At 38.0% G+C, this 27,539-nt stretch overlaps 1 protein-coding gene across 1 annotated transcript in view; it reads left to right on the top strand.

Moving 5' to 3' along the window:
* The window catches only part of ABCA13 (ATP binding cassette subfamily A member 13), a 296,583-nt gene that overhangs the window by 219,785 nt on the left and 49,259 nt on the right, over positions 1-27,539 (top strand). The window contains 2 exon segments of the mRNA XM_027124171.1: positions 1,265-1,391; positions 1,988-2,097. Of these exon segments, the coding sequence (XP_026979972.1) occupies positions 1,265-1,391; positions 1,988-2,097 (237 nt within the window).

Here is a 27,539-nt window from a genome sequence, read left to right as displayed (position 1 = left end):
CCTGCTTGGACTTCAGTACTCTTTAAGTGGCCAATTAAGCCCGTCTAGTAATATGCTATTCTGGAAAGGTAGAAACACTCACACACTATAGCCATAGCTCAGAGTTGTTTTTCCATGAACGTGTGTGTGTCATTAATTCTAGTAGAAATGTTTAATCTGAACTGACAGAAGCCATACAAATTGTTCCCAACATGTGTTTAATGCATAAAGGGAAATCAGTTCTGGAAATGATTACCTTTAATTAACTGTTAAAAAGAAAAAGAGTATCTCGCATTCACATTGTACCAAGCTTCTGAGAGATTCAAAGTATGTTATATCGTTATCTGATTGGTATCCATGCTCTATTTGTGAGCGGATCTGAGGTAAAGAGAAGCCAAGAGATGGGTCTGAATCCATCCAGGGACCCTTGACCCTCACCGAGGTGTGTGGTCAAATGGGACAGAAGTTAAAGAAGTGGTTTGTGCAGTTGTTGGCTACTCAACTCTAAGACTGGCTACGTGATTTTTGCCATCTTATGGAAATGTTTTCTTACCCTTGCTTTAAAAAATAAACGTCTGTCTTGCTACTACCTCTCCTCTAGTTTTAAACTAAAGTGTGAGAGAAAAACTTGGAAAACTTCCTGTAAGAGATGCTCCAAGTCTCTGAAATGACCCAAGACGCATTTACCTTCGGGTTCTCTTCACTAGGCTGTTAACGAGCATCTGAGTTTAATGGCTTAGAGGTAACGTCCTATGCAAGAGCCTGCAGAAGAGACGGGCGGCTAAGATGTGTCCCCATCCCTCTAGGAATTAATAATCAGGTAGGAAATGGGAGATAACAAACATACACAGTGTTGCATAACAGCAGGGCAAGGGTCAAAGGCACAGAGTGAATCGCCTCGGAGCTGTAAGTCCAGAGAGGGGGCCTCAAAGGAGGAACGGGAGCATCGTGGGAGTGGGGAAGGCAGGGGGTGTGCTGAACTTTATGAAAAAGGACGGTTCAGATAAACTTAAGCCTAAGCCAGGAGGGTAGATAGAGTTCAGATAGGCTGATGGTTTGTACCTGGGATAGCAGCTTAAGTGTGGTCTGTGACGCGAGTGACATGGGACAGGACAGGTCTGCAGCAGGATGGACCCCTATATCAGAGCGTGGGAGAGACCCAGTCAAGGTGGAGGAAGCATGAGTGTTGAAGCAGGTGGCACCTGGAGCTACAAAATAGGGTTCTGTGATAAGCAGGTGGGCTTGGCCAGAAGAAACCCAGAACAGTCTCTTTTCCAGGGTTCAGGGAACCAGGAAGCCAGCTTAGGTCAGGAGACATCGGGAAACAAGTGTTCTGGAAGGAGATCAGGAAGAATGAAAACGTCTCAGCTTCCACCACAGAATCCCCAGCTAAGGATATCCAAAGGTTCAAGGTAGAGGCTGGGGCCGTGAAAGAGCGAGGCCATTGTTTCCTCCACGGAATGTAAGACAGAGTGAAGCAGGAGATGTGACCTGGTACTGAGCGAGAGTATGGGAATAGAGGGCCTTCTTGACTAGTGTCAGCGTTAGGCTACAGTCGGAGTGAGAGGAGAGAGCCAGAGAGACGGAGAGATTCAGAGACAGAGACGGAGAGGAAGGCAGGGGAATAATAACGATAATGATGATGTGACTCCTAAAAAATATTGCGCTTACCAGAGGGACATAGTTGGGGGCCTGTTGGGTGCGCCCTGGATAGGACAGGAAATTTCAGCATAATTTGTGGTAGTTGGCCTTCACTTCTCAGCCTCTTGAGTTTTCCAGACGTGAATTTGCTTACTCGTCTGTGAATTAACACTGAAATTACGCCACTCAAATGCCACGGTGATTTCAGAAGTACTGCATGAGCTATAAAACGCGTTATACATTTATTTTATGACTGTAAAAGTCTACAAATAACACAAACCAAAAATATCAACTCAGAGTTGGGTGAAAGCAAGTGCTGTTTCCGATATAATTTTGATTTTATGGTTTGTTTGTTTTCTCCTCTCAGTGCTTTCGGCTTCTACAGGTGAACGGAGCTGGGAAAAGCACCACATTCAAAATGCTGACCAGGGACCTGCCTCCGAGCTCGGGACACACCATCCTTAGGACTCCCATGGGGTAAGATTTAATCAGATTTAATTGTTTTGCTGCCTGTAGAGATAATCATCAAGGCCAGAGACCCCCAGCCTCCCTTCAGTCCTGTGCACTAAAGACAGAGGAGATCATTTCCCTCCAATTTACTTTCCAATGACCACTCCTCACAAGGGGGAAAAGAGCCTCCAGATGGGAATGAAATGAACTTGACGTTTCTGGCCAGAGGGTAGAGGAGGTGTTGGCAAAAGCTGCCCAGGGCTGACCCCTTCCAGGGGCGCCGGCTGCTCTGCCCCATGAACCCAGGTGAGCAAGGAGTAGTCAGGGGCTGGTTCTTCTTGCTTTGCCATCTGTTGGAGCTTCAGACGCCCTCCCCCAGTGCAGGGACCAGAAAGGGCATGGTGGTTTCATCGTTTGCCCACCCGGACCTCATCTTTCGGACAGTACAGCAGTTTTCCAGCTAGTCTTCCAATAGCGTTCCTATCACTGTTCCCAAATCCCGTCCTCTACCCCACTCTTCTGATTCTCAGTGCTGTGTGATGACGTCCTGGCCTATATCTTTCTGCTCTTCCTACTATAGCGAATTCATTGTAACTTGATAACAGGTTTCAGAAATCTGTCGTTGAACTGACGTAAAGAAAGAGACATGCCTTGTGCTACATTCTCTGAAGGTCATGATATAGCCACCAAGTTCTCAGTGCTGGACTTGATTTCACAGTCTGTCTACCTGGGATCCTAGAGTTATTCCTAAGTAGACTTGGAAGTAATTTGCTTGAGATTTTTCTTATATAGTTTCAAATACATTCATAATTGAAAAAAGTTCAAAAATATCATAATCATCCATTAACTAGCTGATTCTTTGCATCAACAGATAGTTTATTGTCCATCTATGGTGTGCCAGGCACCAGGAAGACAGAAATTGTTCCTGTGATCCTAAAACCCAGTGTCAATATTCGTATGTCTCCTACTAGTTTAATTTAAACATGCATAGATATCTGTGTGTATATATCTAATTTTATCCATTATCTGCGTGTGTCTGTGTGTATGTGAAATGTAGGTGATTAAATATGTAGAGAGATGTGTATTTTAAAATCAGACATGATCATAAAGATCATTGTGTAGACTTCATTTATACTTATTGCATGAACATTTCATAATCCTCTTCAACAATATTTATTAAAAGATTTAATTTTTTAGAAGCCTGGTGGGCATGCCATTTCATTGTTAGATTAATTTGCATTTTCTTGATGACTCATGAACTTGACGGGGCGCTCGCCCCACATTTATCTGTTGCCCGGGGTTTCTTTCTGCCAGTCGTCTGTCATGACCATTGTTCTTTTCTTATAAGGTTGTCTTTTTGTTACTCATTGTGTACGAGTTTTTAATACATTCAACTAGTAATTAATCCTTTGCGTGCTTTATATGTTTTAAGTATTAGCTTCAGTGGTACCTTGTATTTTAACTCTGTTTTAAAAGTTTGTGTGTGTAGAGGTTCTCAGTTTTGATAAGACTGACTTATTCTTTTTTTTCCTTTGCTATCTCTTGCTTTTTGAGTCTCAGGAAATTCTCTTTCTAAAGTAATAAAATTATTCTCCATAGTTTCTTTTCAGAGGCTTCTATTCTGCATTCATGTTTCTAATTTATATGGAGTTTATAATTGAATATATGGTGTAATGGAAAAACAGTCTGATTTCTTTTTCTGCTCCTGAATTCCAGTTTGCCTACGGCCATTTTTACAGCCACGTGTCTTTCGTCTGTCAGTTGGAAGCATCTCCTGCTCTGTACCGAGTGCTCAGCCAGGCTGGGACTCAGCTTTGCCACCTCCTGCTTCAGATGCATCCTGGTGGGTTGCACCACCTATCTGTCTTCCTGGTTTTTCCTTTCCAGGACAGTCTGGATTACTTTGGGCCCTTTACGAGGTATTATTTTTAGAATCATTTTGATAACCTGTATAAGAATGTCAAAATATTTGAACCTTGATTGGAATTGAATCAAATTTATTTTATAATTTGAAGAGATTTGCATCTCTATGATATTTTGTCTTCCTTATCCTTAAGTCTGGTAGTTACCCATTTATTCAGGTCATTTAAAAAGCATCGATTCAGTATGTTGCACTTTTCTTTATAGAATCCTTGCATATCTATCTTAGATTTAGTCATCCTGATGAATTTGTCTTCATCAGGAGGTAATTCATGTCTTAATTGTTTATTTTTTGGGACTTTCTTCTTTGGTTTTTTCATGGCTAGAGACGTTGCTGGTTTACCTCGCGAGTGAGCTTATGTGATTTTACTCTCATTCTCTCTTTTGCTGTCACCTTCTGTGTATCAGTTTGCCGCTCTTTCCGCTATTTACTCCCTAGATCTCTCGTCCAGGGCCAGGTCGTATGTTGAAAGTTTGGGGTTCCCGTCCTGCGGCCACAGGTGGATGGCCCATGTGAGTCCTTGCATCGCCAGATCCTGGTCTCACTCTGGGACCTGGCCTGGAAGATGAGCAGCCTCCACGTCACCTTCTCAGCCTCCTCCCGGGAGAGGTGGGGCTCTAGACCCAGCTGTCACACACTAAGCTGGGCTCTGGTCCCTCTGCATCCCTATACGAGTGCATTTAGTCCCCGTTACCTCGCAGGGGCCCGATTCCTAGCTGCTGTGTGTAATTCAGGTCAGAACGCAGTGACCAGTGGCTTCAGACCCTACGTCCTGTACTCTCTTGTTTCTGATGCACAGAGATATTTATTTTTGAGTGTGTTTTTCTATTCTACATGCTTGTTACAGAGCAGTGAATGAAGTAGATAAATATCTATTAGTCATTTCTTTTTAATTTAAGTATAGTTGATTTACAATGTGTTAGTTTCAGGGGTACAGCAAAGTGATTCAGTTATACGCATATATATATATATATATATATATATATATATATGTTTTTTCAGATTCTTTTCCCTTATAGTTTATTACAAACTATCGAGTATAGTTCCCTGGGCTATACAGCAGGACCTTGTTGTTTGTCTGTTTTATACATAGTTGTGTGTTTATGTTAACCCCAAACTCCTAATTTATCCCTCTTCCACTTTCCCCTTTGGTAACCATAAGTTTGTTATGTCTGTGGGTCTGTTTCTGTTTCGTATATAAGTTCATTTGAATCATGTTATTTTTTTAATGTGGAGAAAAAAGTGTAAAGCATTGTGTTCACAATTTTCACTGGAATTTTAATTGATTTTATGTTGCATTTATAGATTAATTTGAAAAGAACTGGCATGTGAATGCTGTGTCTTCTTTTCTGCAAACGTTGTATATTTTTCATTCACTGAAATAAATCTAATTCCTTTTAAAAAGGATTTTAATCCATCTAGGATACAATGCTTATCCCAATAATTCATGAAACATCTCCTTTTCCTCCTGTGGTAATGCCTCTGATTCCAGGTTCCTTTTTGCTTTCCCTAAAACCGTTGAAACAATGTTAAATAGCAGTGTATCTTATAACTCACTTATTTTTTTTCTTTTGGTTTCATTGAGATATAATTGACATAACAGTATAAATTTATAAACTATATATGTTTAAGGAGTACAGCATAATGATCTGACTTACATACATCGTGGAATGATTATCACAAGTTTAGTGAACATTCATCATTTTATTTAGGTATAAAATAAAAGAAAAAAACATATTTTCCTTGCGATGAGAACTCTTAGGATGTATTCTCTAAACAACTTTCATATGTAACACACTGCACTGTTAATTGTATTAATCATGTGGTACATTACATGCCTAGTACTTATTTATTTACCTTATAACTGGAAGTTGTACCTTTTGACGGCCTTCACCCAGTTCCCCTTCCCCCTATGCCCTCCTCTGCTAACCACAGATCTCATCTCTTTTTCTGTGAGTTTGTTTGTTTGTCTGAAGTATAATTGACCTGCAACACTGTGTTAGGTCCTGGTGCAAAATATAGTGATTTGATATTTCTATACATTACAACTGTATCACCATGATAAGTCTAGTTACCATCTGTCACCACGCAAAGTTATTACGTTATTGTTGACTATATTCTCCACACATACATTTCATCCCTGTGACATGTTTATGTCACAAATAAAAATTTCTGATTATTGATCTGTCCTTATCTTTCTGTGGTATACTTTTTTTTTTTTTTTTTTGCAGTACACGGGCCTCTCACTGTTGTGGCCTCTCCCATTGCGGAGCACAGGCTCTGGACGCACAGGCCCAGCTGCCATGGCTCACGGGCCCAGCCGCTCCGTGGCACGTGGGATCTTCCCGGACCAGGGCATGAACCCGTGTCCCCTGCATCAGCAGGCGGACTCTCAACCACTGCACCACCAAGGAAGCCCTCTGTGGTATACTTTATTTTGTCATGGATTTAAATATTTTCTTATTTGCTAAATTTTATATAGCATTTTAAACTTACGATTCATCATGAAAATTAGTTTGTTGTTGAAAAATCTCATTTTAAATCCTTACTATTAGATTACTCCTGTTTTTAATTTTTGTTGTTATTTTGACAATTTAAGTTTTCTAATAAACTTATTTACTTAATTAAAAATTTTAAACTACTTATATGGAGTTAGAACTATCATTATCTTAATAGTTATATTTTTTCTCTTCTCTGTGCCTGTATAACTTGTGATTTTTTTCCTATAAAAATGTCTTTGTACTTCCCAGACTTTGACTATTTTATTTTAAAAAGAATGAAAGATTGAATTTATTTAGCAATTCAATTTCTTTTTCAGTTTTTCAGCAATTCAGATTTTTTCAGACAAATTTATTAAATTTTGTCATTTTTATTAACCTCTCTACCATGCTTTTCTCAATCTAGTTTTGTGGTTTTATTTCTAACTTCTTGATTTGAATGATTTTTAAAATCTTTTTATCTTTAAATAAAGTATCAAATCATTGCCTATAAATATGATTCTTTGTACAGCTCTACTTTGACCCTAAACATTTAATGTGTCATTATTCTGTAAATAACATACATAATTTTGATTTTGTCTTTCCAAAATTTACATAGAAAAATATTTATACTTACTCAAAATCTTGTGTTTTTGGTTTAATATATTTTTAAAAATTTCTTAAAAAAATTTTTATTGACGTTATAGGAAACAACATCTCAGTGAATCTTCACAAAGTGAAACCCTTTTGTAATCTGTGTCTCACTCAGGAAACAGCACAAGGCCCCTTGAATCCCTATCCAGTCATTTCTCCCCTTCAAAGGTAACTCCTATCCTGATTTTTTAAAATGTAGCTTAGTATATTTTTATAAGGCAAACTTTTATAACCAAGACTCAGGCCAAGACCCAGAGCTCTGGCAGCTAACTGGGAAGCCAGTCAGCCTGCCCTGCCTCAACCACACCCCTGTGCCAGAGGACCCTGTGTGGCTTTATCACCCAGATTGTCCCTGGACATCAACATTTGACCTTTATCATTTGTAAAGACCTTGTAGGACTTTCAGACCCTCAGTCTACAGGTCCCCTCTTCCTTTTTGTCTTTTCTTTATCGTCTACCTTTGATCCTGGGCCATTGGACTCGGAGACCTGCCTGTGAACTGTGCTAACTGCATACAATCGATGAGGTCTAACATGATGCTCTGTCCTGTTTCTTGCAAGTTGCAGCTGGATCCAGAGGTATAATCAGGCTTGAGGTCTATCCTTTGACATAAATAAGCAGGAGGTAATGTTTCTGTTTTGTTTTGTTTTTTCATCAAGAACCATCTGATATCTGGTCTTCACTCCTTTTTTGATGTCTAATGCCAAGGTTAATGCATTAATTCATTGGAAATTGCAAAATGGTAGTATTCTAACTCTTATCATTTTGTTTTCATTTACTAGCTGGAATAATTTTATAAGGAGTTGCTGTCACTACATTTTATTTCACTACCCAGAGGTATAGTTTATATAAAAAAGGACAGATAAATGCTTGTTTTTGTTTTCCCTTTTTATCTACTCAGTTTTCAAGATAATCAATTGATTTCCAATCACCCTCAGAGGTGAAAAATTAGGAGTTGTTCGCTTGTTTGTTTTTGGTTGTATTATTCTGATAAATTTAGAATATATCAGAAGGTTACTTTGTGCTTTGTTATCCCTTTCACTCCTTAAGGGGGCATTTTCTTGCCTCTCCCCTTCCCCCCAGTCTGGTTTCCTCATCCTTGTACTAGGAATGATGATGGCTCAGGCATGGAAGATTCAGCAAGGTCTCAATGTCCAGCAGCTGGCATGCACTCCTCACGTAAGGACTGTTCCCTTTCTTAGCTTCCGTGAGGACAGTCGGAGACCTGAAAGCATATCTGTCTTACTCCAAATTCTGCATGTTTAAACGTTGTGCTATCTGTTGGCTTTTGTTTGTTTGTTTGTTTTTAATTTAATTTTTATTTTATATTATAGTTGATTTATATGGTTCTTAACTGTTATAATCATTGCTATCTGTGGGTAGAGAATACAATTAAACTTCAGTGAGTCTATGACTATTGATAGAAAGTCAATATTTGGAACTAATTATGTTCAAGAACAGAAAATAGAGAGAACTGTTCAGTTGAGTGAGTGTATGAGCTCTGTGGGGTTGGGGTCGTAGATCCTAGTTACCATCTGGAAAGGGAACCATGCCACGTGCAGTTGAAGCTCTCTCAAGTGTTATGTTGCTGATTTTTCTCTGCAGTTTTTGCTGATTGTGTGGTGCATTTTCTTTCCCCTAATTTCTCTTTACAAGTACATATGGACAAAAGGATCAGAATGTCAAAAGAAAACAAAAGTATATGGTTTATTTTTTCAGCCCTGGAAGGCTGTTTCTCTCCTTAATAATCCCATTCCATCATTTGTCAAGTAATTGGAAAATGAAATTCAAATAGCTGGTCTTGAAAGGAAGAATAAATTTACATCCCCATAATGGTCTATAAGACCCTTATTATGCTACATGTCTGTGTAATTAGTTTAATTATAACTAGATCACTCTTGCATTAATTATATTTTTAACACTGATTACTTGTAATGTTAATTGCACATTGGTATTCAAGGGATTAAATGGATAATTAGAACACAATGGAATTTTTAACTACTTAGAGAGTTGGTATGTATATTTCTGCCCAGGAACCTCATAACTTACTGCTACCTAATTGAAACACAACAATTCAGTCATTTGTTAGATTAGGGTTCCTTTTGTCTCTTGTTTGAGGACATGTTATTAATTTTTGTGAACGCTTATCCTCAAACCTGAGACTATGTCCTGACTATTCCGATTTGGTTTAAAGTATCACGAGCTCCTGGTATAATGGCAGTGGTCACAAATTGGAAGACCACAGGCCAAACCCACCTGCCCTGTTGTTTGGTGAGCACAGTGTTAAAATGCTCACCCAGCTCTGTGTTAGGGGCTTGGCTATCTCAATATCACCTAATAATTGTAACAACTTTGGGAAAAGGCTGTTACCCTAATTTAGCAAATTGGGAATCTGAGATTCAGAGGACTGAGTGGAGCGCAGACTTCCAGGGAGGGGCAGAGGATTCGAATCCATGTTCACAACATACAAGTCACCAAACAACTGATAGTTGGGATTTAGGCCAATGATCGTGACACTGGACTAACAGGAGGACTGAGGTGCTGACTCAGAGCCCAGCCGACCTGACTGGTCCTCCTGGGAATGAGCTCGGAGGCTCATGAGATTTTGGAGGCTCCTCGGGGGTTGGAAAGCAGCTTTGGAACAAGGCCCTGTGCGTGTGGAACGTGTTTGTAAGTGGCATATCCCGTCAGCATTGTGGAGGCTGCATCAGTTTCTGCTGGTCCTACTGATTGATGATTATCCACAAGTAAATATTTACATGGTGGAAAAAAAAAGAAACAACCCCAAATCCTGTTTACGTTTTTCCTTTCAGTTCACCTCTCTTATCTGTTCTTGATCCTAAGACCAGCCTCCTTTTCCACACCCTAATTATTCTGATCTCAGTAATACCTTCTGATCCCAATAACTACATATATGTTTTTATATCTTAAATATATTATATGTATTTATATATCACATATTAAATATATTAAATATATAGTATATGTTAAAATGTATATATTTAAATATTCCTTTCAGAAAGATATATACCAACACTTCTATCTTTCTCAGACATAGATACACTTAAGTTATAGTACTTATCTGAATATATACTCGTCATGAATTTTTTTTTTTTTTTGGTAAAACTCAGACACTTTTATTTGCACTTTAAAAAGTGAACAGGCTGCCCACAGAAATGGTTATGAAACTTGAAGTGTTTTATTTTGTACTTAAAAAGTGTAGGTCATTGATTCATCTTTATAAATAATTTCTCTGGTAACAGCAATTAACTTCTTTTAACCTCCCACTCAAAAAGCTCACCACTTCATATATTCCATGTTACTAGTACCTTGGTAATAGTGTTACCAAATTTTCCTGATACCAGTGTGTAATGTTTCTCATAGAAACCTAGAAATAATGCAAGTAACTATAAACATTCATTATTCAATGGGGAATTATTTCTGAACATTAATATAAAATTCTTAATATAAAATATGGATATATTTAAATGTGGAAGTTTTACATTTTTTTGTATGTGAAAATACTGAAATTTAAAGGCAAAAACAGTGATCAAAAAAGACAGAGAATAGAGAGACATAATATATAAAGTAGTTACAAAGTCAATTAAACAATATTTAATGACAGTTAAGGTGAAAGATTAGAATGACCTGAAAATGCTCTATTATTAGATGAAGGTTAAATCACAGTTATTTTATAAGTGCCTATCTGAGGCCGCAAGAAAGAAAGGGAATCCTGGTTCTATAAAGGAAAAAGAAGCTCACAAAGTGGGGTGATAGCCTGGGCTGGTGCTGTGGCTGCCTGACAAAGGAGCAGAGTGACTGTGGGTCTGGGAATTGGAGGCTGAGGTTTTAAGGCCCCTGAAGGTGAAGAGATGAGGCTGCAGCTTTGCACAAGGGGAAACTTTGAACCGAAACCCTGTATAAATCTAGCATCACTGAAAAGGGCTGCATCCTCACTGGCGCAATGGGTTCTTGAAAAAATGGCAGAGAAAGATGATAAGAAAACTTGTTGGTTTCTATTGAGGCTCAGAGTTTTAAAGGCAAGGTCTCCCCTGGACTTTGAAACCCTGGGATTCTACCTCCTGTGAGGAAGGGAGTCTGAAGATGTGGCACATATATACAATGGAATATTACTCAGCCATAAAAAGAAACGAAGTTGAGCTATTTGTAATGAGGTGGATAGACCTAGAGTCTGTTATACAGAGTGAAGTAAGTCAGAAAGAGAAAGACAAATACCATATGCTAACACATATATATGGAATCTAAAACAATAAACAAAATTGTTCTGAAGAACCTAGGGGCAGGACAGGAATAAAGATGCAGACCTACTAGAGAATGGACTTGAGGATATGGGAAGGGGGAAGGGTAAGCTATGACAAAGCGCGAGAGAGGCATGGACATATATACACTACCAAACGTAAGGTAGATAGCTAGTGGGAAGCAGCCGCATAGCACAGGGAGATCAGCTCGGTGCTTTGTGACCACCTGGAGGGGTGGGATAGGGAGGGTGGGAGGGAGGGAGATGCAAGAGGGAAGAGATATGGGAACATATGTATATGTATAACTGATTCACTTTGTTATAAAGCAGAACCTAACACACCATTGTAAAGCAATTATACTCCAATAAAGATGTATAAAAACAAAATTAACTACTGTGGCCAAGGACCCTCATCTCTCCCTACCCAAGAATGTAACATAAAGAATGTAACATAAAGAATGTAACATTAAAAAAAGAAAAAAACATGGTCCCCGTGGGCACCTGGAAGAAGAAAACACAAAACTTATTTGAAAGGAAGCTCCCACAACTTACACTTTATGGGAATTTCAATTTAAAAAAGAGAGTGCCACTAAAATGGAGTTTGCAATCAAACATTACAAAACTCACAGAAAGTTATCCACTGAGGATACACATCGATGGATATGACAAAGGGGAGAGTTGGCCTTCTAAGAATCTAATGCAATAGAAGTGCAACCTCACACAGAACGTACAACATGAAGGAAGCAACATGACATCATAAAAAAGAACAGATTTTAAAAAAACACCTTCTAGGATTGAAAAAGATGGTCATTGAAATCAGAAAGAGAACATAGTTCTTGTATTGAAAACAAATAATACCCAGCTTATGAAAAATATGTGAAAGAGACATTAAGAGAGATGAGGGATAGAAAGAGAAGATCCAGCATGTGTTTAATCAGATTTGTGAACAATAGAACAGGGAGAATGGAATAAAGGCACCGTTGAAAGAAATAACAGCTAAGAATTTTTCAGTACTAATAAAAAAGATGACTCTTTAGGCTGAAAAGCACTATGCTTCTCAAGCGTAACAGAGAAGAAGATATTCATACTTACACATTTTATAGTAAAACTGCAGAATTCCAAAAACAGAGGAAAAAAGAAAGAAAACACAGATCATCATAAGGGTGTGGAATTAGACTTGTCCCTGTTCAAAATAGTCATTACTAAGCACCCATGGCTTCTAAGCTTCAATTTAAATAAATTAAATTAATTTTAAATTTAATTTCTTGGTAGCACTAGCAACATTTCAAGAGCTTACCAGTTTCTTCTGTTTCAGATGGCACAGATGCAGAACATTTCCGTGGTTGCAGGAATTTCTGTTGGAAAGTGAGGAATTACACCAAAGGCACCTTCTTAGCAGCAGGAATATACACAGAAATAATGGAATAATAGCATGGATGAAAAAGCTGGAATTTCTGGACAGGTCAACAGTTATTACATCTAGGTAGGGAATTATCAATTATTCGTATTTGTTCCTTATTCCTTCTTGTGTTTTTCAAATCTTGTATCATGATCACGTGTTAAATTGTCAAGTAATTAAATAAATAAGCAATAGGAAAACTCTTGTAAGACCCAAGGCTTTCTCTTCACATTTCACACCAGCATTTCTGGAGCCTGCTCTGCTTTAATATGTGCAAGTGGGATGGACTTATTTTGGCCTTAGTTTCCTCCTGTCTTAAATGATCACTAACATAGAATTTGTGGGAGCAGTAAGTATTAAGTGCTGTAACACCATCAAATTGATCAGTATTACGGGTACAGCACTTAGGAATTGATAAACAGATTCCTCTGCTTCATTTAAACTACTGCAATACCTATGTGAAATACATAGAGCTCCTTTATTGCTTATAAAAGCCTTATCTTCCTTTAGACTGACATGAATTCCACATTAAAGTAAGTTAAATCATAACCACATCAGCTAGGAATTACATGAACATGCATTTCTATTTTAAATTAAATGGCAATTTAACAACACTAATACAGCTAGGAAAACAATGAAGGAAATCCCTCTATAATCTTACATTAAAGTTATTTTTATTCTTGTAGTCTCAGTTTTGCAAAAGAAATCTATTTATCTATCTATACATATATATATGCATGCAGACATAAATACATAGTTGCAATAATAGTATTATTTTGGAGCTGAGAATGTAATTTTTGTAATGAAAAATACCTTCAAGGTGTAAAGGACTGCTGACCTTTCATACAGAGTGTGCAGTGGGATTTATTATTTCTTGATATAGCTTTATCCTGTGCCAACAAAATTGCTCTATACTCCTGGCCTGATGTGCCACTGTAATTGCCTCATCTTGGGTAATCTGTGTGTTTCATTACAAATCAGTATTAGAAGAACTCTGAACGTCCCCTGGCAGAGCTGTGTCCTTAAGCATTTTGTTAATTAAGGGATGATGCTCACTGAAGAAGGACATTGGAGGCAACTGCTTCCTTTCTCAGACACTGAAATACAGAAGCCTGCTGGAGGTCTCTATAAATTGAGAATATGTTTTCTCTAAGGCTACTGTAACACAGAACCATATTTTCTTTAATAAATAGAATAGACTGACAGCGGTAGGGGGTGGTCGGAACAGCAGCTTTGGATATTTGATTTTCATCCAAAGAGTTTTAACTGGCAAAGACAATCACAGAGGAACTCTGCTGAATACTCTGTAATAACCTAAAATGGGAAAAGAATTTGAAAAAGAATAGATACATGTACATGTGTAACTAATCACTGCTGTACACCTGAAACTAACACAACATTGTTAATCAACTATACTGCAATATAAAACAAAAAATTAAAAAAAATCACAAACTTACAGCTTATATATTGAGCTGTACGAGGGTTCAAATATGAGCTTCGAATATTAAACTCAGAGTTAGTCAACTGTCTGAGCTCATTCGCTCTCTGTAAACTGCCCCCCCGCAACTGTGAACCCTTCTCCCCTCTGCTGGTCTCCCGCCACATGGTGGCTGAGCCGGCCCCAGCATCCTGCGGGTTCTGTCTCTGTCCCTTCCTCAGCACTCTCTCTCTATGTTCCCCACAGGTCCCCTTCACCCGAGGAGCCCTGATTCCCCACCAATGTCAAGCACAAACAGGTCAGCAGACTCCCATTACGATGGTAGGATTATCCCCAGCTCCGTCCTAGGACTGGAGTTGACCGTATCCCTGTTGAAATGCCCTGTCCCATTGTGTCTCACCTTTGGTCATCCGTTTATTGGATGGTGAGCTCCCTGTTGAGTGTAGTTTTCCTCAATAAATGATCAACCCTTTCATCGTCCAGGTGGGGAAGCGGAGGCCAGAGAGGCGGGGAGACTTGCCTTAGTCGTAGAGTGTCAAGTGATGCCCAGTGCCTATTCCCTCCCAGCTGCAGTTTGACATTTATGGAAATAAATTTTAAAAATTGTTTTTCTTTTCACAGTGGATAACACCACTGGTTGAATAACAGTATGTGTGTGTTTGCATGTGTGTAACATTACACTATTATATATGTGATAGTTTGCTAGGACTGCTACAGCAAAATAACAGACTTAGGCAATAGAAATGTGGGTGGCTTAGGCAATAGAAATTTATTTTCTCAGGGATTTTTTTTTTTTTTTAATTGAAGTACTGTTGATTTACAATGTTAATTTTTGCTGTACAGCAAAGTGACTCAGTTATACATATATTCTTTTTTCATATTCTTTTCCATTATGGTTTACTACAAGGCGTTGAATATAGTTCCCTGTGCTCTACAGTAGGACCTTGTTGTTTATCCATCCTGTATATAATGGTTTGCATCTGCTAACCCCAAACTCCCAGCCCTTCCCTTCCTATTTTCTCACGTTTCTGAAGATGAAAAGTCCAAGGTCAAGGTGTCAGCGGGTTGGGCTCTGCAGAGACCTCCCTCCTGGGCTTGCAGACGGCCGCCCTCTTGCTATGTCCTCATGCTGCCTGGGGCCTGTCTGTCTCTCTTCTTATAGGGACACCAGTCCTTCTGCTCCACCCTTATGACCTCATTCGACCTTAGTTACTTCTCCAAGGGCCCATCCCCAGTGCAGTCGGCAATCCCATTCTGAGGCCCTGGCGGTTAGGATTTCATATTTTCTATGTGGAGACAAGTCATTGCTGCTCTGTGCCCCCAGCCGTCATCCCACAGGGCTTCACTCAGTCACGCGGCAGATGGGGATAAAAGAACCGTCCGTGGAGCTCTCTTCTCTCTGTCCTCCTCCTCCCTGGACCCACCATTCCCTCCTTCCCTCTTCTCCACTCACTTCTTCCTCTTTTCTGGAAAAGCTAAGATGTTGAGTGTGCACCACACAGAAGCCACATCCACTGGGAACTGAACAGACGTTGCCCTTTCTCTCTTTTTGCTTCGATCTAATCACAGTGTGTTTCACACTGTCACTTTAGTTCAGGTAACGTTCATACACACTTCATCTTTCATCTGCATCAAACCTGGCGGAATAAACTCGACACTCATAAACGTCTTGCAGTGCAGTGGTGAAGGGCAGAGCCTCGGTCCGTGCCTGACCACAGTGCGTGGGCTCTACAGCAGAGCTGGGCAACCTTCTAGAACAGGGGCCCACACATGTCATTCTTCACACCCACCCTCTGCAGCAGGAGCACTGGAAATGCATTCTGAGAGAAAACAAATAATAGAATTCTAAACACTTCTAAAGAACCACACAAATAAGCCAACTAAACGCACACCACTTTTTTTGTTTAACATCCACATGGGAGCAGTTGACATTATCAACAGTCTGAATTCCCAGACATCCCTTTATGATTAGTGATGAGATGATGTTAGTTAGTTTTTCCTTTCTAGTTATTCCAGTGGCTTGATCTCTACCTGGTGTGGTTGATTTTTGACCCTAGAGTAACGCACAGGAAGGCATAGTACTGACCTCCCCACCTAAGGAGGGATAGTCACCCAAGATAAAATTCTAGTTCCTTGTTTGTTTATATCTAAATCCTTATGGATCTGTATCTTATTCAAGGTTCAAAGAGTGAGACAGAATTAAGATTTGAATTAAAAAAAAAGGTTATCCACTTACTACCATACCCTTTATTCAACAGTCTATTGATTTGAAATGACCCACTTATTTAATATACTGTTAGGTATGTTTATATGAACTTGATATGTTTATGTGCTTTTAATTTTGAACTTGTTTGCATTTTCTGGCACAAAGTCTACCCTATTTTTTAAGCTACGGTTTTATAACATGTTTTACTATCAAAGCCAGTCCCTTCATTATTAGCCATGAGAATTTTCCTGTTGTGAAATCTACAGAGATGGAAACAGTTGTCAAAATATTGAAAAGATTGATGATGTTGAGTCTCCTCATTTAGGACTATTGTCACTCCAGTTTCTGCAGCTTTCTAGCAGATTTCTCATTAAATTTTAATATAACTTATATATTTCATGTTCTGGATACTCCTCCACATTTCATTTTATGTAATTTGATAGTGCCGTAAGTGGAACTTTCCTTCTCTTATATTTTTAATTGGTGAATGTTGACATACAAGGAAACTATCTTTTTTTAAGCTTTGACCAACCATTTTGTTAAATTATTCTATTTGATCTAATATTTTCTTAGTTGAGTATCTCCACTTTTTTGGTAGAGAAAAATATTACTTCTTAAGTTCTAATATTTATACCTCTATATATTTTTCATTGTTTTATTTGAACTAGAATTATGCTTAAACCTGCATTGGTCATAAGTATCTTTTACTAAGAACTCACTTTTTCTGAATTTTTTCAGAAAAAATTTTCTGGAACGTTTTCCAGAATTTTTTTCAGGAATGAATGCTGATTTTATCTAAATCATGAATGTCAGTGATCTTGTTTTCATCCTTTGAACTTTATTATTTTTCATATATTTTAAGGAATATGTATAGACAGTGGTTAACTTATTCAGTGTTTATACTATTATGATTATATACATACTGCTCATAGTTGAGCCCTGAAACATCACGACATTTCCTTTCTTGCACTAAAAGTCCTAATGAAGACTCTATATGGGTTCTCTTAATCAGTGAAAGCTTACTTCCTTTGGTGCTAAGACATCTTCTTGATTTTTTTTCTTTTTTAATTTTCCCACTTGTGTTTCTTTATTGTCTCTTTCTTGGTCTCCATTATTCAGCTGTCATGTCTCCCAGAATGAAACATTTTCTCTTCTCTGTTCAATATCTTTATCTTCTAGTTCTATTTTCTGGGAGATTTTCTCAACTTTACCTTTCAACTGTTTATTGAGTTATTTTATTTTAATCATAGTTTTTACATTTTCACTAGCTCTTTGTTCTCTGTGGTTATCTTTTTATAAAGCATGACATTCTATTTGTTTTTCATAAATGTGGCACCATCTCTTATCTCTGAAAATATTGATATACTTTTAAAATCATCTCTCTCTCTTGTCTCCAAATCCAGGTTCCTGTTTTGTTTGCTTGTTTGCTTTGGTTTATATTGTTCATGTCACATATTTCCTTCAAATGACTAATGCTCATTGGGTATTTGCTTACACTTTATACTTGAGCACTATAAGTCTTAATGAAGACTCTATATGGACTTATATACAGTGTGTATTAACTGGGCTTCATGTAATTTAGGGGGGCAGTAAAGGCAAATGTAAATTTAATCCCCATCTTTAATTGGATGTCTAGATTTACTAACTAGGAACTACCTTTGCATTGCCACTGTGACCCCATTTAATCATGTCCTATTTATTTGAACCTTTCAAAAACTTGAATTACCAGAACCAGTAGTGACACACTTTTTGAATTCCATTCACTTAAGTCTAGGGGTGACCAGATCTTTTTCCTCTTCAGGCTTGATCACATAAACTGGGATCTTAGATTCAGACTGTTGTTAAATTTTTGCGTTGCTCTTTCTCTCTTTTTAAAGAAGACACATGTGTGTTGCATACATCATTTATTTAGATATATGTCTATTTTAATCTGTTTCAGTTCTGACCACTGGCTTTTTCATTTATCTTTGTAATGCCTAATTCTACTTAGGTTTTGTTTGTTTTAATGAAGGATAACTGGGGTGTGGAGATGTATGTTCTGATTGCTGGAATATCAGAGCGTTACTTTCATTGCTTTCACTGTGAGAGACAGCCAGGGTGCACAATTGTTTCAGAAGCTTCTGACTGTTGCTCCATCACCTTCTGCCCGTCAGCCTCACTTTGCTATCTGTTCAGATATTCATATCTTTCATTTTCTTTGAAATTTACCAAAACAAGCAAGAACACAGACCTACTAGAGAATGGACTTGAGGATATGGGGAGGGGGAAGGGTAAGTTGGGACAAAGTGAGAGAGTGGCATGGACATATATACACTACCACATGTAAGATAGCTAGTGGGAAGCAGCCGCATAGCACAGGGAGATCAGCTCTGTGCTTTGTCACTGCCTGGAGGGGTGGGATAGGGAGGGTGGGAGGGAGGGAGATGCAAGAGGGAAGAGATATGGGGATATATGTATATGTATAACAGATTCACTTTGTTATAAAGCAGAAACTAACACACCATTGTAAAGCAATTATACTCCAATAAAGATGTTTAAAAAAAAAAAAAAGGCAAGCAAGAGAACAAAACCCATGAACTATTCTTCAGGAATTATCGAGTCTTCATAATATTTTCGTTTTGGGGTTATTTTTAGCCCTCTTTTATGGGTTTTTTAATTAACTTCAAGAAAATGGTTTTGGCTTCCTCGCAGTCCTTCTTTATTTTGAGTTATTACCTGTTATTCTCATCCTAGGAGACTTTTAATTTCATTTTGATGCTACTTTATCCGTCACTTCCCCGCATGGACAGATGTTTCTCATTCGCTAAGGCTGCTCCATCTCACGTTCTACTAGGAGTGTCTACATGTTTCCTAAATTTTTCAGACACCCTCTTGCTGAATTTTCTGTCTGTTGCTCCCTTTCCACTATTCAACACTATTTTTAGGGGGTATCATTTTACTTCTCTTAGACAAGGCCTGATCTTTCTTAAGTTGATGTTTCTCGACTGCAGGATTCCCTCTGCACAGGTGGGGATGGCTGCGTATAGAGTTTAGAGATGCAGCCAGAGGTCTGCTGGAGTTGCCCGGCTCCCCAGTCAGTGTTGGTGGCTGGCAGGTTTTTACCTCTTGTTCGTCCTTTGTATTGAGGTAGCATAATTTCTCACCTTCACTGCCTTTTCCTGCAGCTCAGAACCAGGGTGGAACATAGACACGGGCTGTGTCTCAGAGCAGCACCCAAGGTTTCTGGAGCCCCCTCTTCCGGTGCGTGTGCTACTTCTCAGAGCCAGTCTGTGTTGGGGGACGGTGGGTGTAAGTTTGCCTTCCTTTCCCCCCGCATATTCCCTTGTATGATTTGAATCCTTATTATGAGCTGGTTTTTTAATAGTTTTTTTTAAATCTAAGTCCTTCTGTCTTATAACTATGAAGATGCCCTCTAAGACTATTACATTGCTTCTCTGTGTGATGAAATTTTGTTGAATTTTATGGGCATTTTAAGGTAAACATTAGAGATGTAATTTCGAACTGGAAGTTTGACCTCTGCTTGTGATTAGTAATTCTGATAACAAGGTAAAGTGAGAATTAATGTGGGTTAATATGAATTAACTTTTTTTTTTTTGCTTTTTCTCGGAGATGTTCAAGGTTCAATGGAAACCAAACCGGGTGAGAAGGGTTGAGGGTCAAGGAGAAAAGAAATAGGGAAAAATAGTTTTGGGGTCATAGTGCCATAAATTCTGAAAAAGGGCATTGAAAAAAGTGGAGTCAAGTATGACTTTGAGGTTGAGAAGTTTGCGACAGGATTTTCTGAAGAATGAAGTGTTAACCAGAAGTAGGGGATGCAGAAAAGGAACCACTGGGGGCAGAAGAGGGGGGTCTTTCTTCTTCTTTCTTCTTCTTCTTTCTTTTAGTTTTTTATTCAGTTTGGTTTTTATTCAATTTTATTTTCCCTGAAATAATACTCTTTTTTTAAAGGAACTAATGCACCATAATTCATGCTCTTTTTCCTTTTTCTTCATAGAAAAAACTGTAAAAGGTAAATATGCATCCCGAGACAGGGATGAAGTTGTGCTTTTGATATAATTTGTTGCCTTTGAATATGGCATATGATGACCCAAATGATTTAGCATAAATAGTAAACATTTGGTATTACCTGTAACAACACTAATGTATTATAATTTCCATGGGGAAGGAGGATGCTTTTTAGCTTCGAGCTATTATATAGATCACAAAGGAGTGTATTTTAAAGGCTGTGGGCTCTACCTTGGTCTCAAATATCAGTTTCCTTATTGCATTCTCTTTATCAGGTAAGGAATTTTTGTCATGTTGCTTTAGCGTTTGTCATCCTCATTTTAAATATTTTTGGATACGCACATGATGGAAATATTCCAAGACTATAGACTATAGTGTACCTGGGTACCCCAGTGGGCCCGTCCCCCTCCAGGGGGTTCTTGCTTACATTTGTGCACCTGTGTGTGCAGATCTACATGGCAGGAGAGGGAGTGAGCCAGGGTCCCTTGTCAACATCAGTTTCTCAGTTTCTGAAACGGTCATTGGTCTTCGTGTCAGCTGCCAATCTGGGGTCAGGGAGGCCATTTCTGTTTCCTGGAAAGTAATTTCATCCCAATATAAGTTTATTTGCTTTGATATGTGCAAAATAATGTCTTCTTATTGTTTTAATTTCCTCTATATTTGTAATGTCACCATTTTTATGTCACATTTTGTGATGTTTACCTTTTTTTTTCCCTAGAGGAATGGCTGATTTGTCTACTTTTTTTCATGAAATCACCTGTTTATTTGTTCTACAATATTTTGTTTCCTAATTATTTAAATTCTACTTTATTCTTTCCTCCAAATTTCCTTTATAAATTTTTCTAGCTTTTTTAGTATGATGCTTAATTAATTAATTCCAATTTTTTATTCTCTGTTACTGAAAAAATTTAAATCCATACACTTTCCTCTGACCGTTGTTCTCGATAATTTTCCACATGACTTCATTTTTGTTATTTTCCAGATATTTGGCAAAGTCATTTGATTTTTCTTTTTGGAAAGAGCTTTTACTTTGACATTTCGAAGTTGTATGATGTTTTGGTTTTGGCTGGTTTTATTTCGTTCAACAGGAAATTTTCGTATGTCCTGTTTCTTCTTGGTCTATTTTTGTTTGTTTTTGTTGAATGCTTGTTTTTTGTTTTCTGCACGGCCCCCCATTTCTTTTGACAATTTGGAGGGTTTTCAGACGGTGTTTAGCTTCTCCAGTTTCTTCTACAAATATAACTATGTATAATGCTTAATTTTATACTTCTTTGTAGGGACTCTATTATCTCCTCAGAATAAACAATAGCAAAATTCGTATATTCTCAATTCCAGGCATCACTCCTTCTCTTCTTTTTTAATGGGTTTTCTCCTTTTATCTTTTTACTCCTAGCATTTTTTGGGGAAAGGCAATATGGCATCACTGATCTCGGAGTGAGAACTGGACAACAGCCAGAGGCTTTGGTGGGACTTGGCTCCCAGACCTTTACTGGCATCTCCATGTGGGGCAGTGTATCTCTTATACAGGATACACTATCTTCTAAATATGTAAAATAATAACAACCTTGAATTCTCTATGTTGTTTTTTTTTCTTAAGGAAAAACATGTTAAGATTTCTGAAAGACTGAAAACTTTAAAGAATGTTATAAAATTGAGACAATATCGTCTTGTAGCTACTGTTTATCAACAGCTTATTAGCAGTTTGAAGCTTTCTTGCTAACAGTATTATTTGCAACTTGTTTTTTTTGTTATGTTAGTGACTCAGTAGATTTTGACACATGACATAGTAAAATAACCTATACTTCTAATGTAGGAATTATTTTAAAATCTCACTTTGAGAAAATAAAAACCATGGCAAATTTGCCTGTTCCTGCTTAAATATTCAAAATATTAAGTAGAGAATAGTTATACCAACATTCTCAATCTGTCAATTTTTTATAAATGACCTAGATTTTAGTATTTATATGAAGATTCTTTGTATAATTTTAAACATTAGAGATACCCACCACTAGAATAATTTGAACTGTTTAAATTGAAAAACCACTCTTCCTGACAATATCTATCATGGAATTCATAGTGCATTTAATATAATTTGAATCCACATAAGTACAAATAAGTGCAGGGCATATTGCAGATAATTATCCTATGAACCAGTGACCCGCAGGTTTACTCTCCTGATTCTGTGACCTCACCGATGACTTACTTGACCTTTACCCCTGACCTAAGGAGAAGGTGTGTTTGGTCAAACAATGCTGAGGACTGAGCGGTGCTACTAGTCTCAGTGGGTTTTTGAAGTGGACCAGCATGTGTCATAAATAGTGACATATCAAGTGAAAAAGCATCCAATGGACAGTCTGAGTGACAGTTGAACAGGTGACAGGCAGAAGCCAGCGTCTGTTCTTTAGAAACAAGTCTCTGATGCATTAACTTCATCTCTTCCTGGAGTGAATGAGTAGATAGAAAGTCTTTGCACGAGGACTGCATGTAAGGTAATGAGCCACTTTGTTGCCAGAAGTTCCTAGCATTGTCTTGGGTAAGAAGGCGAAATCTCAGCCATATGAACATATAAATAGCTATCATTTTATTGTTTTGAAAGGACATTACTTAAAATGTGTGTGTTTGTGTTGTGTGTCTGTGTGTTTAGGTTTGAACCCGGGTAATGATTTTATTCTGGTCTTCAGAGAAGGAGTTAAAACAGCTTATGAATTCCTACTTAAGAAACAAAGCAACATGTCAACATCATATTCTTCTAAAACCGTGTCAAGTCATTATGGGGGTTCGGCTCCCAGAAGTCCAGTTGTTGGGTTTGTTCTCGGGCTCAGGGGCTTCTCCTGACTCAGGGCTCATACCCAGGAGGCAGTGAGACTGGCTCACAAACAGTCCAGTGACTCGGGAGCCAGTCGGGAAAGAAGCCCTGCACTTACCTGACAGCAGGACATGGGGTGAATTCGTGGGTAAACCTGCAGTGAAATGTGGATGGTGGCAGCAAAACATCAAGCATTTTGAAGACAAACAGGTTTAAAATACTGATGGGGAACCAAATCCAACCAGGGCCGTTGAATGGTTCTTTCTTGGCTCTTTTTGACCTACTTTGGCAGCTTACAAACTGCTGGTAATACAAATAAAATTAGATGCCTGAAGTGAAGAGTGGAACCTCGGTAAAACCTTTTCAAATATCAAACTATTGGTTTGGCAAAGGCCTCTCAGAATGCTCCAAACATTTTATTTAATTTCCAGAATTTATTGATCTGTTATATCATTAAATAAAGAGAATAAAAGCTAGTCAGCATGCATTGTGATAAAAGCCACTTAAAGTTCATTTTTTTCAGGACTTCGACTGAAAGATGTCTTGCCTTTCTGATCGGTGCTGGAGCATAAAGCACACAGTGTTATGACCTCCTTTATGAGGTTGAGGTAGCTGAAACGCAAGCACGTGGAAACTGAAAAATAGATGTGAGCATTTACTAATAGCACATAGATGTGATTGACAGTGATTTTGATTTAGAAAGTGTTTGATTAGCATCACTGGGAGATTTATATCCATGAGCTCATCTTTTAGGTTGGTTAGGATGAACTCTGGTTTGGTCCTGAAACTCTGGCTTCACCGCAGAGCGTCACTGTCATATGACACCCTTTTGTTCGCACATTGTCACAAGGCTGTGCCCTCTTAGTGTGTCCATCTGGATTATAACATGACGTCTTTGAAAATGAACCTTGAGGTGTCAGGTTGATCTCTTCTAGACCCTTATTTTCCCCCAAATTTTGATAAAAATTTTCTCTATTCACAGAGCAGCAGGTATTTAAGCTAATGAAATAGAGTTAGGGAAACCAGGACATGCTTTGACTTCATGTGTCTTTAATGCTCTTTGAATCCCTAGCTCCACTGTGGCTCAGGAGCCCCACAGGGATGGATGCCAATTCATAGTAAAACCTATAGGACTGATAGATGTGAGTGGGGAGGTGATTCCTACTACCTCAAAGCAAATGCAAGGGTCTTAATCGCATAGCAGATGGGAGATGCCCCTCTCCAAAAGGACAGGGAAAAGCTCTTTATTTCACTCCATGTGAAATCTTGTCCTTGGTTAAAGACTATACTCCCATGTAACCAGAAACTAGGCAGCAGTCACTGCACTAGGTGATGCGTAGACACCAGCCTTTTTCCGTCACTCCCTGCACCCCCCTCAGTCACCTCCTCGGAACTGTTCACCTATTCCGAAGTGCAGAGACACCAACTGGAAAGGGACGAGCGCAGGTGTGGTCCATGCAGTGCAGAGGCAGGAAGTGCCCTGGGGCCACTGAACACTGAAAAGGGTAATTTAAAGAGTCATCCCATCTCTGTAAATTGTTTCGAATGTTTAATTTTGTACAAGCATCATATCTTTAAACTAGCTGAGATGGGGAAAGTTGTTATAGGAAACCATGAAAACTTTTTCCAGCAGAACTTAAGGTAGAACTTTTTAAACACTAAACATTGTGTTAGGAGTTTTGTAAGTTAACATGTACAGCAATTTTTAAAATGTAAACTTTAAATTGAGATATTTAAAGTTACCTAAAAATCCTCAGTGTAAGGCTTGATGGATTTTCATGTTAGCCCATCCATATAAGCATATAAGCAAGAAATAGACCATTGCCAGGACCCAGAAGACCCCATCATGAACTCAGTCAAGACCCTATCAAAACTAAAGCACTGTTCTGACATTTATCATCATATATTATAGTTTTGCCTGTTTGTAAACTTTATATAAATGGAGTCATGCAGAGTATGCTCTTTGGTGAGTGGCTTCTTTTCGACAATATATCATTTGTGAGATGCATACATGTTGTTACGTGTTGCAGTAGTTCGCTTTGGTTAGTGTTGACGGATATGCACTGTGGATGTTCTTGAGCATTTGCTGGTGAACACGTGAAGGTATTAAGGTTGTATACGTATTAAGGAACACATTTGTTCCTGTAGAGCAGGTGCATTTTCAGCCTCTGTAGATACGGACAAACTGTCATGATATGATTCACATAGTATAAAATTCACACTTTTAAGTGTAACAATTCAGTGGTTTGTAGTAATTCACAAAGTTGTGCAATTATTTCTACTAATTCCATATCGTTTTTATCACTTTGAAAAGAAACCCTGGAGCAGACATCAGCCATTCCCTGTTGTCTGTCCTCCCCCAGCCCTTGGCAACCATCAACCTACTTTCTGCCTCTGCGGATTTGCCCATTCTGGACATTTTATATAAATGGACTCACACAATATGTAGCCTTTTGTGTTTAGCTTCTTTCTCCTGGCATGTTTTCAGGGTGTATCTGTGTTGTAGCCTGTGTCACTACTTCACTTCTTTTTATGATTGAACAATATCCAATGGTAGGAATCTACCAAATTTTGTTTATCCATTGAAGGGCATTTAGTTCTCTACATTTTTGCTATTATGAGTAATGCTTCTATGAACATTATTGTACACATTTTATCTAGATATAAGTGTTCACATCTTTTGAGTGTATAACTACAAGTGGAATTACTGGGTCATATAGCTAGCTAACTAAGCATAATATTTGAGGAACTGCCAAAGTGTTTTCCAAAGAAGCTGCACCATCTTATATTCCCAATCGTAATATACAACGGTTCTAATTTCTCCACATCTACAACAACACTTACTATGGTTCATTTTTTTGATTATAGCCATCCCAGTGGATGTGAAGTGGTACCTTATTATCGTTTTGATTTGTGTTTCCCTAATGATTAATGAGGCTGACAATTTTTTCTATGTTTATCGTCTGTTTGTACATCTTCTTTGAAGAAATATATATTCACATCCTTTTACCATTTTAAAAATTGAGTTCCTTTTATCTTTCTTTTGAGTTGTACGAGTTGTTTACATTCTAGGATCAGCCCATTATTAGATATATGATTTATAAAAATTCTCTCCAATTGTACAGTTGTCTTTTTATTTTCTTGATAGTGTCCTTGGAAATAAAAAAAATAAATTTTGATTTTATACAATTTATCTTTTTTTATATTTTTTTCAGCTTTATTGTGGTATAATTGACAAAACTGTAAGATATTTACAATGTGCATGGTGATGACTTGATATACATATACATTGTGAAAGGATTTCCGACATCTACTTAATTAAAACATCCATCACCTCACATATTTATTATAGTTTGTTTGGTAAGAACATTTAAGTTCTACTTTGTTAGCAAATTTTAATTATATAATTGAACTGTGTTGTAGCTATAGATACTATGTTTTACACTAGATCCTTGAGCTTGTTCATTTGCAGCTGAAAGTTTGTACCCTTTTACCAACCTCTCCCTATTTTTCCCTACTTCCAGACACTGGGAACCACTTTTCTACTCTCTGTGAGTTTGCGTTCTTTTTTTTTTTTTCCCCCAAGTATTTCACATGTAAGTGACACTATGGAATATCTCTCTATCTGACTTATTTTACTCAGCATCATGCCCCCGAGGTCCATCGATGTTGTTGCAAATGGCAGGATTTCCTTCTTTCTCATGGCTGGATAATATTCCATTGTGTATATGGAACATTATTATAATACTATTCCTATACCTATGTTTTTTTTTCCCAAATTTATCTGTTGTTGGGCACTTAGGTGGTTTCCCTATCTTGGCTATTGTGAATAATGCTGTAATGAACAGATATCTCTTTGATATCGTGTTTTCATTTCCTTTGGCTATATACCCAGAAGTGGAAATGCTGGCTCATACAGTAGTTCTGTTCTTAAGTTTTTGAGGAATCTCCATACTGCTTTCAGTGGCAGCTGTACCAGTTTACATTCCCACCAACAGTGCACAAACGTTCCCTTTTCTCCACATCCTCAGCAGCACTTGCTGTCTCTTGTCTTTGTGATGACAGCCATTCTAAAGGTGAGAGATGATATCTCATTGTGGTTTTGATTTGCATTTCCCTGATGATTAGTGATGTTGAGCATCATTTCATGTACCTGTATGGCCACTTGTATGTCTTTTTTTGAAAAATTCAGTTCCTCTGCCCATTTTTAAATCAGATTGTTTTTTTGCTATTGAGTTGTGTGAGTTCTTTATGTATTTTGCATATTAACCCCTTATCAGCTTTATGATTTGCAAATATTATCTC

Source organism: Aethalodelphis obliquidens, unplaced genomic scaffold (genome assembly GCF_003676395.1).
Source record: "Aethalodelphis obliquidens isolate GAN/ISIS:26980383/991018 unplaced genomic scaffold, ASM367639v1 scaffold27, whole genome shotgun sequence".
NCBI lineage: Eukaryota > Metazoa > Chordata > Mammalia > Artiodactyla > Delphinidae > Aethalodelphis > Aethalodelphis obliquidens.
The sequence above is the reverse complement of the archived record's forward strand: the minus strand, read 5'-3'. Positions and strand labels throughout refer to the sequence as shown.